Here is an 18,964-nt window from a genome sequence, read left to right on the forward strand (position 1 = left end):
AGTTATCTCAGTTTACTCAGTTTACTTACCCAACCAGACAGACTTCTGTCTAATGTTTACCTTCAATTCACGCAGTAATATTGCGTGATAGAAGCGTATATTGCCATCGGGTGTCACACCATGTCAATATCATAACGACTTGGTGGTTTAAAGACAGCCACCCATAACAAAAGGCACACACATTACTGCGCGTATTCCCTTAAGACCACGTAGTGGGTGCATCGCAACTTCGAAAAAGGTTCTCGCGCATAATTGCCCCTGGTTTAAAGCATGCTACCCATTACATAAGGCACACACCTTAGTGCGCGCATTCTGTTAAACACTCGTAGTGTTCGAAGTGCGCACTAGAGGCAGGATATCGCTATGGCGTTCAACTCTTAAAGGCGAAGCTTAAGCGTCCCCTAATTTTTCAAGTTCATGTGGGTCCTAGTTCACAACCGACGTTTGCAGAACAAGTCCGGCAAACATTCCTGTATTTTCTTTCTTTTCCTAGGCGTCGCATGCTACAACATGCTCGATCTTGTAGACCAGCAATCTCGAAGTGGTGAAGCTTTGGTCTATGAATTTATTGATGACAGAGAGCGACAAGTTCACTGGAATGCAAACGGAACGATAATTAAGGAGCATTAAAAAAAGGCGTCGCATTTGCTCACGTTTTGTGTGAGCACCAAACGAAACGAATGCGCTGAATAAAGAAACAGAACTCAGAGTCATTTGCCCGCTGAGAAGACCAATCAATACGCAGTGCGAGACAACTTGTCAAATGACATTGAAACGTACCCGAATTTAGACCGAAAAAGAAAAAAAAAAAAAACATTGAATCGTCGGGACGGCAGATCACAAAGTTGCCATGCGCACCGAAGCCGCAGTTGTAAGGAAATTGTTTTTGAACTGCTCTGATAGCGTCCGCGCAACAGTAGTGGTTTGTTTACTCACAAATTATCATATTTTGCGGCCTAAAGTTTACAGCGCGGTGCCAAAACGCGCTCGTAGCAAAAGCGAAACCATCAGTACGAACATACATGCAGACGCTCATACATGCAGAGGCATCGCCAGTCGTCGCGAACCCGTGCGATCGCTGGCTTGAGGCTTCTTTCTGTTATGCTCCGTTTGGTCATACAGGCAGTCTACTCTAACGAGATAGTTCACATAGTTTGCACTCAGCGAGTGACTACCTTTCACGCAAGAAGCCGGTTCAGGGGTCTCCAACGTGGTGACAGCGTGAAGCGCAGGTGCTCGGTTTTTTGCAAGGAGACAGCGACTGTAGACTATGTTGTGCTTTCAGTTCGTCGATAATTATTATTCTGACAGTAAAGAACACAGTTCATTTCGAAAGTACTTACATAAATGCCCTGGAGGGCGTCCGCGAGGTGTTTTTGTAGAGCGCCGACAGCAAAACCTATGGGAGCGCGCCGGCGGTATCCTGCCTAGCACGCAATCGAGGCGCGTCCGATAGAGGGCGACTCCGTAACACCTCGAGGACAATATCAAACTCGAAAGGCACCGCGAAATAGTTCGATGTATCGATAATTCGAAATACGAAATATGCGTATTTAAGGCTTTAAAGCACTGCAGGCCTCGACACAATTTTCTGAAATCGTAAAAAGCGCGAAAATGACGATTCGCTCGCATATGCTAAAGAACAAGGCGAGTACTTCTTTTGCAAGTTAGCGCACTTTATTTCGCATGAAAAAAGTCCGTCAACTTGTCTTGCTTATTGCGCGTCGTGAATTCATCAAGTCATCGTCAATATCATTGAAGCTTTCCAAATAAGTAAATTCAGCACCTTCCGCCACAACAGCGGTGATCGACGCTGAACGCTGATGCGAGCTCTGTAGCGCGGTAAAGGGTTTAGCGATGGCAGCGGGAGCTGGCATCTTCAAACCGCACGGGTCCATTTCCGCAGCACCGACAACGTCAGCTCTGATCTCGGTATCGATGCAGTCAGAAACAGCTACGTCATTATCTGCACCGATGAAGTCACTCGCTGTGCTCCCGTCCGATACGGCGCCCGGAAACGCCAATAAGTCGCAAAATTCACTGACGCACTGTACGCCGTAGTCGACGGTCATGACGCGCCCAAAGTCGTCACCTGGCACCAAGGCCCGTAAGGAAACAGTGCACGACGGTGCTTTTACTTGATGTCGTCCAAGCACCGGTCATCATTTTTATCGCTACGAGCGGGACAATGTTAGTTCGACTCCCGAATGACGATTTTTATCGCTACGAGCGGGACATGTTTAGTTCGACTCCCGAATGACGATTTTTATCGCTACGAGCGGGACATGTTTAGTTCGACTCCCGAATGAGGATTTATCAAGAACAAAGCAAGAAGTACACATGCCGCAAGAGACAACGCTGCACGAAGAAACATTTCTCCACCGTCGACATGTTGGCGATACCGATGGCACTTGTGGCTTTGCAGAAGGCAGCCACTACTTTGGGGAGAAATGCGAAAAAAAAAGCGTGCCTCTGAGATCTGCGTTTTAAAACCGAAAACACTAAAAATACGTCACGAGATTGCGGATCTCGAAGGCCATGCTTTGCGGGCCCGCATGTGTGGGAATCGAGCGCGCCCTCCCCTTTGGCACCTTGTTCCCCAGCTAGCGCGTGTGTTGGCCCCGCGTGGCTCGAGCGCCGGGAACCGCCGTTAATCGGCAGTATGGCGACCACGGCGGCAGCGCCAGGCCTCTTTGTCTGGTGCGAGCCATGTGTCGGCTTCCCGGCGCGCGGGCATGCGTCCGCACGTCTCGACATGCTCACGCCACCCCGCTATCCTACGTCACTGCGCTGCGCCTGTCCTAATTGGCCACCAGTGACAATCCCCTTCCCCTTGAGCTCGCTTCTGTCTGGCGCTGGCTTGCCAGCGTCAGATGCTCTCAGGCCAGCACGAGAGGTTGACGCGCTGCTCTGGCAGGCGGCTTCTCGTTCGTGTGCTCGACTGCTGCCCTTTGTGTGATAGTCGTAGCGCCGCTGGCAAGCGTACCCGATCGGTCTTGCGGAGTTCCCCTTACGGCCTGCAAGCCCGTGACTGTTGTACTGTGCTGCATCTTGGGTTAATAAACCCGTGCTGTTTGTTGACATCCTGACTCGAGTGCCTTTTCTGCGCCGTGCTGAAGAGTCGACGAACCCGGCCGTAGTGTCTTTGTTCGCTGCGGCAGTGGAGAACGTCGCATCCCTTCCTGACCACCTCGTAGGGTAAGCTTTGTGCTAAACCTATCTCCACACATGTCATCGTGCGCGAACAGACAAGGAAGGGAATGCAAACATTGCAAAAAGGCTGCCGAGTCACTACAAATTCTCATTTTGGTGCCCTTGGCAATCAGCCTCTTTGAAAAACGTTAGCCCATGCGTTAAAACCTGCGGACCACGCATCAAATATACCGGTGAACTGACAAGCGCTGCGCAACGAACTAGAGCAACGCAATTTCGTCACCTGCGCGCGACGAGGGATTGGAACTTATAAGAACGCGGCCGAAATATGATCAATAGTTGTTAGGAAAAATGCACTTTCTGGGCTTCGGTGCGGGGCAGCGTTCGATATAGCGGGATGTCTCGCTGTGCGGGAGTTCGATATACGTGCACACCAGCCCTATACTTTTGCATGGGAAATTCAAGGGGATTTCTCAACTGTTCAATATAGCCAATAATTCGATATATCCGAGTTCGATATATCCGGGATTGACTTATAAAAAGTTTTAAAAATGAGCTTAGTTGACAACCAGTGAATCAAAATTAAAAAAAAAAAAAAACTTTTTTTTTAACAACGGCAAACAAGGACTCTTCGCAAAGCACTTAATAAGCTGAAAGAACCTAAAAAACTAGCTAGCTGCGAAAGAAACAGCACTGGCCCGCAACTTTGCCTTCTCCGCGTTGCAAAGACATTTTCTCCATTCACTATGAAGTCGCCGTTCGAATAAAGTCGGTGGTGTCAAAAATGTTTCTCGCACACTTAACGTGTTCAGAATCAAAGGTAAATCTGCCAGCGTCTTGTCCGCGGTATTGCACGTTCCCATTCATCTCCCTTTCACCGCCTTCCTCTGCAAATTAAACGACACCTTTTCACTCGTACCTCTGTAGCCGAAGCGACAACCCGGTACATAGCAAGTCTTGGCATCGTCACTCACGTACACCATCCGTGTCCTCACACACATTTCTCACAGCCGTCAGTCACACAGATTTAGAAAAACGAGGAAAACTGAACACCGGATGCCACCAAACTCCTCGGGCCCCCAGCTCTCCCTACACAGTGAAGCTTTCCTCAATGCCCCCTGCACCTTACGCCCCACGCGCTCCTAGCGCCGCTGCTGCCGCGCGGCAGCTGGGGCGACATAGCAAGCTCTCCCCATAGCGTTACGAGGAGTTTCGTGACCAGAAAAGAATTGAGGACTATGGCTTAAGGGAGACTGTGTGACACAAGCCACATCTCCTTGGCGTAAGGACGAGGGAGTTAAACAGAGTTCGTTATGTCAGATAGTTCGCCTTCAGGGCCTTTCATGCGATAAGCTTGTTTGGGGATACCCCATTGCGGTGACCATGCACAATGCGTGCTTGCTGTACATACTATTCTGTAAACAGGTACCACCTGTAAACAATTCTATGCTTTCTGTATTTCCAATGATTATTTTTACTGCAAAAACTTCCCTTGTTTCTAAAGTATTCACAGATGTGCACAGGAGGGCTTCTGCGTGGTGTTTTCGCAGAGCATCGACAGCCAAACATATGCGTTATCCTACCTAGCTGCAAGAGAGGTGCGCCCGATAGAGGGCAACTATTGTATTTACACGATTGTAAGTCGACTCGAATGTAGGTCGACCGCCCTAAAATCACACATCAAGAGAAAAAAATAAAAGTGCGAGAGCATTTCATAAACGAAATTTATTTACGATGTCACTGAAGAAAATCTCGAATTCTGCTGTGCAAAGCTGGCTTTACCGCAGTGCTTCAAAGCTATGCAGAAAAGCTAGCTTCGCGGCAATACGCGGGGTTTTTAGAAAATTTTTGAATCTAGTTTCTGTTTCGATTGTACGTCGACCCCCCAACTTCGAACTTCAAATTTTGATAAAATGGCTCGACCTACAATCGTGTAAATACGGTAACTCTTCGCACCCAATACTAAACCTAGTCTCCATGGCCAAGTACTCTGCCAGCGATCATGATGACCCTTCTCCCAGCGAAGTACCGTATTTACTAGCATAATGACCGCACTACCTTTTTTCACTGCCCTCACATCCCAGCACTGATGTGATGTTCCAAGCAATGTCCAAGTGAGATAAGCTGCTACACTCCAACCTCATCATAACAAAGTCACATCTGCCACGAAAATAACTTTGTTATATCCAAAAATTCGTTATAAACGTTTATTTATAACACTATCTATGACAAGACTATTCTTCACTTACTTCGTTATACCCTGATAATTCGTATATCCGTGTTCGTTATATAAAGGTTTGAGTGTATTGTGCGACGTAGGGCGTGTAAGTACGTGAGGCAATGTGTTGTACCAGCGTGCAATGCAGACTCAACTTACGCTTGCACTCAGCAGGCTCCTGCTTCACGGCAATGCTCTGAGGCTTGGATCGCCGCTCCAGCACCTGCATCAACAGACAAGAGTACCAGATTACTGTTAGGCCCCAATGGAAAACTGGGGCACCAATGTACAAGTGCGGCACTTTGATGAACAAGCCACTCTTGTTTCCGGCTATGCGTAATCCCTGTAACTGCTTTTTACATCCACTGTTTTGTTCACACTATGCATCTGTTGCACATCAGTCTTTCTAAGCATTATTGCCACTGCTTAGGCTTAGGATGCTTTTGCAACGTAAGAATTTCTGCGATGACTCGACAAGAAAACTATATGTCCTGTAGTCACGCAAGACAACCGTTGCCATCGAGAAATAAACGAATAAAACAATCAGTTCGCAACAGCCAATTCGTAAGACCGCAACAAATCGGCTCACAACAACAATACACTAGCACGCTACAGGTTAATGGGCCTAGGCTGGGACCACAGAAAAATTCCTATCCCCTCAAGATATATTAAACTTTATTAAGAGTCCCACCAACCAACCCCAAAATTCGTTATTAAAAAAATGTTTCACTAAGCCGTAGAGAAATGATACCCAGAGACTGGTTGTAGCAAACAGAAGAGAAAAAAAGAAATGCAGCTCTGCATAGCACAACACCCTACATTACAGCCATTCTTTCAACTTGGAGCATTTACTATACTGCGGTAGTCCCTATACTATCACCTTGCGAGATGAGGTGCCGTGGGACAATCCCTTGCGTGCTGTTGCCGTGATGAAACGGTGCCCATTGCAGATAATGGCACAAGATATCTAGAGCTTAGTGATGCTGCAGTGAGCATTGTTGCATTATTTCCATCAAGTGCAACATCACTTTGACTCGTATTTACCTGGAAATTTGAATGCGAGTTGAGGTCTTTGAACTCAACTTATAAATAATGCTGCCTGACTGGAGACGTTGTGCTGCATGTAATAATGCTGCAAACATGTGTAGCTTACCCACAACAGTGGTCTAGTGGTTATGGTGCTGGACTGCTGACCCGAAGGTTGTGGGATTGAATCCCGGACGCAGCGCCCTCATTTCAGATGGAGGCCGCCCATGTACTTAGATTTACATGCACTAGGTGGCCAAAATTTCTGGAACCCTCCACTATGGCATCCCTCTAATGATATCGTGATTTTGGGACATTAAACCCATCAATTATTATAGTGTATAACATGTGTAGCAAGTTGCATAGTGAGTTCTTTGGCATTGCTACACTTGAGGGAACATTTTTGATTAGGTGGTTAACAACATAAAAGTGCTTGTCACCTATGTTTAAGAAAAGTCTGTGGCCCTGTCTACACGTAATCTGACTGACAGCTTTGCCCCTTCTTTCCACCCTACATGGCTTTGCCAGTGGGGCCATTTAATCATAGTGCCGTGTTGTTGCCCCTTGGGCTTGGAACTTCAAGCTGAAATTTTGTGCTTGATTGTGCATCATGAATAGATCACAACTCGTCTGGTCTTATCAGCGCTGGGTAAAGCTGAAGGAAGCATGTTCATGCGTCCCTTACAGGGTCAAATCCTAAGATAAACACCATGTGCAAAAGCAAGTTCTGTGCGCACAAACTGGCCCACTCCCAGAGAACATTGGTGCTCCATGCCCGATGTTTGGTGGTGATATTTACAGAGGTGCAACAGCCGAAATAGAATTTGGAGTAATTCATTGAGCAGCAAAATGTTGCTTTTAGAGTCCAAAAATCCAAATTTGGAGCAGGCCGTGGGAAAAAAATAACTCCATTTTTTTTTAGCTTGAAATCTCAAATTTGGAAAAGTATAACAAACAAGGCTTACTTTTAGAAAAGAAAAATATATGCACAAACTATTGAACATCAGCTAACTCGTGCACAGGGCACTGCTATTTAAGTGAAAGTACCATTTGACAGGTGCTGCACATGCTACTGTGGATCTGCCAACCTGGTGAGACCTCAAAATTCAGGATATTCATTAAGCAGGAGCGAGCGGGGGTGGCGAAAAACAAAAGCTGGCATGTGTCTGTTTATTTTTTTTCTCATGGCCACAAACGTCATACACAGCTCTGAATGACTGCCAGTTTTTTTAGATGTCAGCGATCATACTAGTATTCATTACAGTCGCCGACCGTTTATTCAGACGCTGAAAATTCGGACATGCTCGTTTATTCGGGCACGTTCGTGGCACCCCCACTCGTCCCAGTGAAGTAATGTAAACTCACGACCGAAAATTCGGACGCGCCACAGTGCGCCGTTCGATTTTTTGGACTCCGGCTGCTGATCGAGTGCGATGTTGAACGCCATGACAAGCTGTCAGCAATGTTTACAATATTTTTGCTAGGTTGCCAGCACTGAAATATTGCACAGGCCATAGCTGGAGATCGTGCCAATGTCAAAATTCACGCAGAAATTACCTATCTCGAAGACTATGTTTGTTGGCTACACGAACGGTTGCCGTTTGGTCTTAGCCAGTCGAGTATCCGTTGAGCGGCTATCACGGCCAAACAGGCCAAGCCAAGCCAAGATCGGAACTCTGGCTCGATGCGGCAATTTGAGGTGAATGACAGGGTGTACAGTACACGCTGATCGTAACTCTGACAAAGAGAGGATGACAACATGAGCACCTGAAACATCAACTAGCCCAACGTCGTCCCTTTTAGGCGTTTGAGGGTTTGCGTTATCAGATGTTTCTGTGGCTAAGCGCTGATCTGCGTCCCGAGCTGGTGTCTCGCTCCCTTGTTTGTTTGCTTGGCGTGCGAGCCTGATCTGCTGAAGGTTGCTCTGCCCACGCTTCCATGTGTGCCATCGGAACTAAAAGAAATACGGCAACTACAAGGCCTGACGATCGCAAAAAAAAGCAGCGATTATTCACCAGGTGGAAGGCGGCCGACCTCAATCCGAAGTTGCTGGGTGTTTTCGCCGAGTTGGGCGATGAGATCATCCGTCAGCTACTCGAACCACCGCATGTGGACAGTGACTGCCGTGACGACGCACCTCCCACACCACAGCCATCAAATGCGGATTTAGCATAGGCCGTTGCAGTGCTATTGCCGACCCACAGGGGCGGCCAAACATTGGCTGAAACAACAGGCGACTTGGTTGCGCGTAAGCGTGCACGTGTACAGACGCGCATTGACAAGTGTTTTCCGGCCAGTGGGCCAATAAAGGTGCATTTTTCTGGTGAATCCTTTTTTTCGGACTCCCGATTATTGTGACTTTTCGGCGGTTCCCGCCGAGTCCGAATAAACAGTTGGCGACTGTATTATACAGCGCATGCACGCATGAGTAAATCGACAAAATGTGCTGTGTCTCGTGACAGCTAGTATTAATAGCCCTTTCTAAATCTTAGTATGCTTTTCCACATGGCACTGTTGTACTGTGGCGAATGTGGCTTTTTTTAAAAAGCGTTCTGCATGCGACAGAACAAGACCAAGAAATGTTAGAACTGCTGTCCCTTTTTTTCCTTTTCTTTCGCGGTGGGGTTAGGGTATAGTGAACTAGTAGGTAGGGTTATAGTCATCGCGTCTGGATTGGATTGGATGATGATGCACAAACTGCAGGTGACCAACGCCAATGTCAATTTCTCGGTAAAAATTCTATTTCTTGCTAAAATAAGTGCCACTGAGGAAATTTGAGGCTGGTCGGGCACATTTTGGTGCGGCGTGGTGCAATTAAAAACAAATTTCACGGTTTTGGCTCAGCTTGGCGCAATGGCACAGCTGTTCCACCGACTGTATTACGGCCACACTACTACATTAAACAAGATGCTGCACAAAAAAGAATCATGGACGACTCGTCCAACAACACAAATTACAGTAGAACCCCGCTGATACGTTTTTGAAGGGACCGTAGGAAATAAACGTAAGAGACGGGAAACGTAAGAGCCGAAAAACAGGAAAAACGGCAAAATATTTAGTGGTACAGAATTTTATTTCAATTCTTACGAGCAGCGAAAATTGGCGCGCTCAGCCGCGATCTAGTCGATGGATAGAAACGCGAGCTTAGGACGGCCTCATCCACAGAAATGTAATCAACGTATGTGATTTTTTTAACACCAACAGCTGTAGGCATGAAAGAACTAAGCACACGCAATCACGACCGGCGCAGCGAGTCCGACCGCGAACCGCACGCACGACCATGCGAGCTCCAACCAGCTCGAACTCCTCCCGTTCTCCGACAAATAACGATGATGATGAGTCTACGCAACGCGATGGCAGAAGTGAACGCCAATCTCGAAGGCCTTGATTTCGCGAGCAATTACGTCATACACGCCATTTTGTGCAATACAAATCTCAAAGGCTATGCTTTTGTCAATAGTAAATGCCAATCTCGAAGGCCTTGCTTTCGCGAGCAGTTACGTCATAGACGCCATCTTTGCAATTTGAATCTCGAAGGCCATGCTTTTATTTGCATCAATTGAAAGATTCTGTTGCTTGCGCCTCTCATGCGGCTAATATTACGGTCAAACGAGGCCAAGCTGCGTGAAATGCACCATGGCCCTCTCTCTTCGGTAGTCACTTGGTCGGCTCCGAGCGCACTTCGCGACGTATCATATGGGAACTGTCCGACAGTTACGACATAACAGCGGGGTTCCCAATACATTGTATCCTATGGGAGCTATGCCGGGACCGGCGGAAAAGACGTAACAGCCGGGAAAATGCAGCAGTGAGGAACGTAACAGCGGGGTTCTACTGTATTGAACTGCAGTACTACCTATGAATACATGTTACTGCTAAAGCATGTTATTATTGTAAACATTTTTGGCTTTCTTGTGTCAGTTTCTTTTTTACGAAAAATCAGTAAACAGGGGGTGGGTTCTTGAGCCAACGTTTCAACAAGTGGACTTGTCTTTTTCAAGTTCCAGCCTTGGAGAAGAGAGTCCACTTGTCGAAACGTCAGCTTGAGTACCCACCCACTGTTTACAGATTTTTTTCACCGCAGGCTTCCATCTTCCACTGCCTGCTGTTTTTTGAGCTTCATTTTTGTCATTTGTACTGATGGCCCCCTTACTTATGCTCCCTATGGGGACTATAATGTACTTTGAAATAAAAATAAATATGTCATCTTTTTTGCATCTTCTACACTCATCATATATGTATGCTCAAACATAGTCATCAGATGGTATATTTGCGAATTTCTGCAAAAGCTCTGGCTTTTGATTCTGAAGACTTCAACACTTGTGAAGTCCCAAATATTGCTGATCACCACTGCTAATTTCCCTGTGCTGTAGCTGGTGTGGCTAGCTAGTTCAATAGCTAGTTCGATTCCTTGGCTATCCCATCAAGCATGCTTTTCACTTGCTTGTCCTTTGTTTTGCATGTCAAAGGGCGTTCATTCTGCTGATATGAAATGCGCAATGCATAAGGAATCTGTCCTGTGATGGTATCTGCAATGCTGCATTTGTCACTGTAAGTATTATTTGCAGTTGTAAACAAAAGGGCCATTAATAGAAACTTCTGCTTGTGTGAAAATGTCCTCTCGCTCTTTTATGAACTGTTGCCATCACAAGAGCTCTTCGCAAGTATTTTGCACTTTACACATGCAATAGTTTTACCTGCTGTGAGCTTTTACTTAATGAAATAAAGTGTTATGATAACGTTGTTTTGTCATTACTGGCATTGCAAGTGCACTTAGTTGGGCCAAATGGTTCTGCATGTCGATGAAGTTGGCGCGCTTGAAGACGAGGACGAAGAAGAATTCACAGGCATTGCAAGCACTTTGCAAAGGCTGAAAAGTCAGTGAAAAAGATGCCATTAACAGTAAACGAAAAGTTAGCAAGTAGCAAGTTTTTTTAGCATTTCTTCGGTTTGGTGGGGTAGAAACGGAAACCTGGAAGGCTGTGTGCAACTGAGTCGCAAAGCTTTTCTTCTTTTTAAATCAGACCGAAACCAGCACTTTTTTTCTTCTTAGCTTCCTTCTTTAACCTTCCAGATCAAAGTGCAAAGAATGGAATGGTTTTATCTTTACTTGTTGCGAAGTGGCACAGGGATTGAACATTTGAAAATTGTTTATTAGCAGGAAAAAAAAAGAAGATGTCCCTGCGGGAGGCAAAGACTAAAGGCTTTTTAAAAAAGCCTGACGAGGTCTTGACCTCCTATTAATTAATACAGTCTGCACCGTGACATTACATATTACACTCAAACCCACTTATAACAATATTCAGGTGCCCCGAAAATTCCTTGTTATAACCGATAATTGTTATAAAAAAAAAAAAAATACAGTGAACTGCCGATTTTTCGGCCATGGTTGAAAAGTCGGACGTTTTCTCGGCACCGTCCCAAGTCCGATAAACATCAATGTATAAGAACGTCCGAAATTTCAGACACTGAACTCTTTGGCGTCCGATTTTTCGGACTTTCCGCGCAAACTGCAGATTTGAAAAGGCATTAATTGAAGCCCCAAATCTGTCACGTCTGCAGGTTCGAACCAGTGCTTTTGCGAGTCGATCCATTTGCAGCCACAGCAGAGTACGAAAGGCAGCTTTGCCGCAACGCAGAAGTGTGATGGGGTGAACCTGACCAAAATCTGAAGGGCCACTGTCACAGTGCAGTACGACGATATGTCTTTACGGATAAGCACTGGAAGTGTGCGGAGGAGTGATGGCGGGAGGTGGCAAATATACCAGTACAGCTTAATCGCTGACAACCTTATGATAAGCATCTTCAGCTAACTGCTCGGTAGTGCATGTGGCCTAGATGCACCACGCTGCCGTTCACACTGCCTCTTGGTTCGAGACCACTTACCGTAAAAACCCGCATATAGCTCGGACCCGCATATAGTCCGGGGTTTAATTCGGGGATAGCAAACGTGAGAAAAAAAGTTTTCACCGAATATAGTCCGAGGAAAATGGAAAAAATGCATTTATTGACATTTCATTCATCGTCGTCGTCGGACGCACTCTCTTCCGAAGCTCCCTTGTCGGAATGTTCTCCCACAGCACATCATCCTCAGTGCCATCAAGCGCGTTGGAGATGGAGCACTTTTTGAAGGCGCGGCAAACGAGCGCCTCTGGAATGCAGGCCCAAGCATCGACTACCCACGAGCAGAGCATCGCTGGCGAGGCCCGTTTCAGCCGTCCGGCAGGGGTCACTTTCTGGTTCTCCGGACCTCATCCACTCCACGTACAGGCGCTTGACATGGTCCTTAAATGGCTTATTAAGGCACACATCAAGCGGCTGCAGCTGTGATGTGATCCTCCCGGGATGACGACGAGCTCGGTGCGGGAGTCGCGCAGCAGTCGCTTTACGGAGTCGGCCAGGTGACACCGAAACGCGTCGAGCACAAGCACGAAGGGGCCCCAGCAGTGCTCCGGGCCGTCAACACCACACGGACTTTATCCAGTCAAGGACTAACGATTCGTCCATCCACCACCCTTGTCCTGGCAGCGGACGACGACATTTTTCGGGAACTTCTCCCCCCTCGGCAGCGTCTTTCGTTTGAACACCACGTAGGGTGGCGCTTGCGACCGTCAGCCGTGCAGGATAACATTAAGCCCGAACCACCGTACGCTGGCCGAGCGCCGCGCTGTACGTTGGCTGTACGCGCTCCGGAGGCGCGCATGCGCAGCGACAGCAAGCACGGCAAAACGCGCGGTACGCGAGTGTTGCGGCGACTGATATCGACCTTGAGACGGCGCGCGCTTGGCAGCGCTTGGAGCCCAACTGTGGCATGGCTGCTACCAGCACACGGCTTGACCGACGGATGATGATACACATCATATGAAAAATTTTAGTTCTTATTTACTTTTGCATGCATCTAACATAAAAAAGGTAACAGAAGGAGGTTTTGTAAGTATTCTGATGAACTATCAGTAATTTTGTACGAAACGATGTCTTGCACGTAGGAGAAGCGCGCGCTTCCGCGGTGCGCCTTCGCGCGTAGTGTGTGGGTGGAACCGCCATAACTCGCCGGAGACGCGCGGGCTGCTGCGCGCGCGACGCGCGCCCCCTGCGCGTTTGGGAGCGTACGTGCGGTTCGGGCTTTACAGTCACCCGCGTTTTTTCGTTTCCAGTCGACCGCACGATAACGATCTTGCCTGGAGCCTTTTTGATGCACCGTCAGCGCCGAGGGCATATCCAGGTAGACCGCGTCTGATCCGCGTTGCCGATCTGGCCCAGCTGAAAGGGGACTGCCTTTCGCAACGCAATTATGTACCTTTGAAAAGCCACGAGGTGCTCTTCGTAGCTCTCTGGTAGCTGCGCCGGCGCAGCTACCAGAGAGCTACGAAGGCGCTGCGCCGTGCTCCCGACCGGCGCTGCAGAAATTAGGCGCCTTTTCTTCTACAAACCACACCTACCTACCTGCTTCCTGGGAGAGATCGACGTACGCCGACGTAGGAGAACCCAGCGCGCGCATGAAACGAGACACCAATGCTTGCTCGCTTTGAAATCCTCCGGCTGAATGCCTTTGTCTCGAGCGATCTCCCTTGCCTTCGCTTGTAGCAGCTCGATGTTGACAGCGAGATGTGCAGCTCGCTGCTCCCGCACAAAGTCTGTGAGTTCTCGTTCCACGTCAGGAAATGCTCCATTTTTTGGTCCGCGGAAACTTTTCGCTGGCCGCTGCATGCAAAGAGGGCTTCCTTCTGCTTCCGCCAACCGCGAATGCTCCGCTCTTGACTCCGAACTGCCGCTCCGCGGCACAGTTGCCGATGGTTTCGGCAGCAGCGATAACTTTTCTTTTAAAAGCAGCAGAGTACTGCCTGCGCGGTCTCCTGACATGGCGTAAAATCACAGGAGCCAAATCGGGCCGTCGTTATGGGCACCAAGTTGAAGCAAAGGCCACTGACCAACTGACCAGTTAAGACTAACGCCGCTAACACTACCTAGCGCAGAAGCGCGCAGACAGCTGATGATGATGATAGCACCGCGCTATGCCGAAACCGAAACTGAATTTGGCCGCCGAAAATTCTTGGGACCCGCATATAGTACGGGCCGAATTTCGCACCCTAAAATCTAGAAAAAAACCCGGGCTATACGCGGGTTTTTTTCTATACGCCTGCACAGACGACTATGTGTATGGATATGGCGAACTGCTTTCGTTCATGAAAGTAGCTCCCATTGCCACGCCTGTGTGCAGTCAGGAATGGAGTGGGCATGTCGTAACACGTTTTCATAGCCAACGCATGCATACGATACAGCAAGCCCCCTGCAGTGACAGCGTGGCCTTTGTAGGTGACAATGCTGCACAAGGTTGCTGCAGCTTAAAAATACGAGCGCGTAACTTAAACAGGGACTTCGGAAGCAGCCTATCAGCTCGAGAAACGCTGGGGTGAGATTGCCACAAGTGCCACGCCACGAGCTTCTCAGTGGCTGGCACGAGAAAAGCCCATGTCTGTCAGCCTTGCCTGTTTTACGTGAAGTTCGCAGAACTGCGCAGCATGATGGTCATGAGTGGCGAGCGAGCCGACTGTGATTGCAGGCAGCGCACTTGAGGCGGTCCATTCGCGTTTCGAAGGATGACGCAGAGTAGCCTACTCATGTTTGTGGTGTCCTGACTTCTCTCTTGTGTCCGTGTTTGCACGCCCTGTCTTTTTGGAATGTAGTAAGCGGCTTATTTTACCATAAAAAACATAAAAAAGTTGATGGTGCAGCAGCTTTTCATTGTTATATTGATATACTGTTCAAACCGGTATCGTTACAAGTGGGTTCAACTGCATGACTGACAGCAACTGGAAAAGAAAAAATGAACTGAGAAAATAGAGCTCAAAGAAAATTTAGCTCATAGCTAAGAAAACGGAACTCAGAAGAAAGCTGGTTTTATTTTTTCATTGCAGAAAAGCAGCATTGTGGCTACCTTGAGCTCCAATCTCTCCTCTCTACGACGATGTCAAGATGGCGGCACTGTGCCAAGAGAAACCGGCAACATTTCTAAACCCCATTTTCTCGTAGTTTTGATGACAGCGCACTAATAGTGCTTTTTCTCAACTTCTACTTCTTATTTTGTTCGAATATTTCACCATGATGCAAAGATGGTCTGAGGACTGCATGAAAAAAAAAATCGATAATTTTAAAGAGACTGTTAAGCCGCTCGTCCTGTCACCGTGTTCCTCCCTTTTGTGTTGTGCTCTAATTCGCGGCCAATTATGTCCTTAAGTGTAACACTGCATGTCTGAAGCGTAGAATTGCCCCAGGTATCGCGTCATGCGAACTGTGAAGCCCAGTGGGTGGTTCAAAGCTGCCAACCCTTTACAGAAGGCTCACATAACTCGTCATCATCGGCAGCCACAGCATCAACAAAGTGTGCAGTTGATTGCGTGACCTATCAAGCTCCGATGACGATGAAAATGACAAAATAGCCACACAGGATGCCTTTTGCCGTCGAGTCTTTTTAGGCATAAGGAACCCTGCAAGTTTTATGGCGTAGGATTACTGTGTTTTTTCGGGAGATTTATGGCCATGCTTGTACAATCAGGAGAATAGGTCATAATTCGAGTCCTCTGGACAAAGTGGGAGAGATATTTTTTACACTCATGCACACAGTGATCACATCTTCTGGTGAACTTCCAATATACTGTCACATGGTTGTGACGGTGAAGAAAGGAAAAACGCAGCCAGCAGAGACGAAACGCTTCACTGGGTGAACTTGTGGCCCAGTGAAAGAAGCAACCCTCAAAGTACAGCGAAAGTGGCAAGCACAAACGTCGGTTGTCTGTAATCTGATCATTGGGTAAGGCAGGTCGGCATTTATACATGTGGAAATGAAGATTCTAGCATTACAGATGGTTGCCGCATTAGTTCTAGAATAAACTCTATTGTTCACGTTGTGCATGCAATCTTATTTCGAGATTCTAAAATAATCGGGAACGTTCCGAGACATTCAGGCTTAACATGTGCATACAGTGGTTACACAAGTAATGGCCGGCTATATTAAAATAGAAAAAGAAGCGCGTGCGGCAATATCATACATTCGTGGAAAAAAATTGACTTTTTCGAAAAGAAGGTCGTGAAAATAGGTCACGTAGTGGAGGAAACTCACCGGCCGCTGCTTAGACGCAGAGTCCCTCCTGCGGCTGGTCCCTTCCTGCTCGACTCGCTTCTTTAGTGTCGAATTCCAGTGGTTCTTGATGGCATTGTCGGTCCTGTGCAAATCAGTATGACAAAGCTGCAATCATCAGATCCTCCCTAAACTGCCCCAGTAGCAAACTAAAATTTTGTCATGCTGTGGCTAGAGCTCTTAAATCACTGAATCTGGCCTCTTTCATGTTGTCAGCCACTTTAAAATCCATATCTTGAAGCAAGTAGAGAGAGGCCAACCAATCTTAAAGTTTGCAATGTAAAGGACTACTGTTGTCTCATAAAGGGATCTTCTTATTTGAAGCCTGTTTTTATCAGATAACAAGGACTGCAAAAACTGGGATTTTTGCATTGCACTCATGTTATATTTCAGCTATTATCCAAAATCGAAAAGAAAACAGCCGTTTTTTTTTTCATACTTGTAGCGGATGGTTTTTTTACAAACAAATGCATGTTTGCGTCGCTTCCTGCAAAATTTGAGCGAGTGCAGTGCAGTGGTAAGCATGGAATCTTTTTTAGAAGATTTTGAGTAAAGTATACACGTCCCTATAAATAGCGTGGAAGTCCAAGGTGAATAAATAGCCTGAATAAATTGCAGAAAGGTTTGCCGAGGGCCAATTGGTACACGTTAATTAGATTAAAAACCACAGCAAATATGACACAAAAAAGAGAATCCCACAACCTATGTGCAGTTTATTGCCACAGGAAAATGTACAATAAAATGGTGAAGACAGAATAGACACGACAGGATCAACATCAGACATGAGACAGAATCAACAACCACACATCTCCTTTTCTAGAGCGATATCAATGGCTCACTAACATGCTTGAATGTTTTGTGGTCGATTGTGAAAGCTTCCCAAATTTCATGATCTGTCCGTAAGGATACTGCGCAAGGAACGCACATTTATCTAACACTGACGCGCAGCTGCAGGAAGAGCAATGCACTGTCATGTGATCCATGTTGACGACATGACACTGCACGCATGCTCCATCAGACAATCATTTAGACAACGACCAGTCTGCCCTGTGAATGAGCGTCCATGCGATAATGAAACATCACAGGCAACACAACACTGTCCACAGTCGACGTAGCTCATCCCGTTATTCCTCACACACACACATGGCTTCAGATTCTCAAAGTTTACACGCTTCCATAGACTGCTGCATACAGCCACTTTGCAAACGATTTCCTCGAGTACGTGGCTTACATCGTTAAGGTACGAGATAACTGCAGTTTCTATCTCGCCTGCTGGGAACACTTCTCCTGAGCACTGAAGGAAAATTTGTGTAGCAAATCACACGCTGCTCACAGAACAGTGGTTTCACCTGCCCTTGACCTGAAAAGCAGTTATGCAAGTACTTTTTTCCTGCTAGTGTGAGTACTACGCATATTAAGAAGCTAAAGGTTCGTCACTACTACCTAAAACATTACGTTTGGTCTGAACAATGATGTCAGAATCCCTGACGAAATTTATCAGGACGTTCAAGTTTCTTACCTAAAACCAGCAACATGGGTCTGTATGGGGAAAACCAGCTATCTGCAACACTTGAGATGAGCAGCCCTTATGCAAATTCTTCTCTGGCAGCGACAGCTGTGGGACAAACTGCATATTTTCGTAGGTTGTGACCAAGGTATAGTGCCCCTTCGTGGCAAGTGGCAGAGCACCCTCAGAACATGGCCTTTGAAGATTATATAAGCTGGTTGTGCCATCTCACGCCATGCAGATTCTCTTCCTGCATTGTGACATCTGGTGGCCTACTGTGCCTGCCTGCTCAGCAGTCTTTAGTTCGTTGCTGATTTGTCTTGGAGTGCGTGTCTTCGTTAGAGGTGTAAGCTCAGAGTGAATGAGTTTTTGCAGCCAGAAAGCACAAGGTTTTGTTTTCTTGAAGACAAACAATCGTGACCCTGCGGTTTCCACAGTAATTTAAGTGCTGCTATTGCTTGATAGAAAAAGACTCTCTCGTATATTCATTTAGAATGCAGATGGGATGTTTGCTGCTTCCCGCAAAGTTGACAACAATGCACAAACAGGCTCGTATCGCATTATGAAGGCCTGGAAGTCGCATTGTCTTTGCGTGCTCGAGGCTGTGACCATGATACACAAAGCAAGAGAGGGGATCTTCAGCTGCATGCCGAGCATAAAGAGTTTTTACAGGAAAATATCCACACCTAAGACTAGCTTGCTGACAATCTCACCAACTCCGTGTAGATCGAGCTTGTCTAGGTAATGGCCTAGAATAAGCATGCTATCGGGCATATCCAGAAGTAAATCCTAAAGCCACAAAAAAGTGTATCACTGAAAAAAAAAAATGAACTGCCATGTATAAATTTCCCATTCCTTAAGGTGAACTGTACTTTTCGCTCTCCTCTTTTCTTTTTTTTTTTCTAACCCCTCAAACATAGGTGGA

General features: G+C 46.9%; 1 protein-coding gene across 1 annotated transcript in view; it reads right to left on the bottom strand.

Annotated features, from left to right (window-relative positions):
* Nucleotides 1-18,964, bottom strand: part of LOC119404368 (uncharacterized) — a 35,917-nt gene that overhangs the window by 5,992 nt on the left and 10,961 nt on the right. The window contains exons 2-3 of the mRNA XM_049419510.1: nt 16,515-16,617; nt 5,531-5,594 (exon numbers count right to left, since the gene is read on the bottom strand). Of these exons, the coding sequence (XP_049275467.1) occupies nt 5,531-5,594; nt 16,515-16,617 (167 nt within the window). The remainder of the gene's footprint in view (nt 1-5,530; nt 5,595-16,514; nt 16,618-18,964) is intronic.

The sequence above is a fragment of the Rhipicephalus sanguineus genome, chromosome 9 (assembly GCF_013339695.2).
Source record: "Rhipicephalus sanguineus isolate Rsan-2018 chromosome 9, BIME_Rsan_1.4, whole genome shotgun sequence".
Taxonomy (NCBI): domain Eukaryota; kingdom Metazoa; phylum Arthropoda; class Arachnida; order Ixodida; family Ixodidae; genus Rhipicephalus; species Rhipicephalus sanguineus.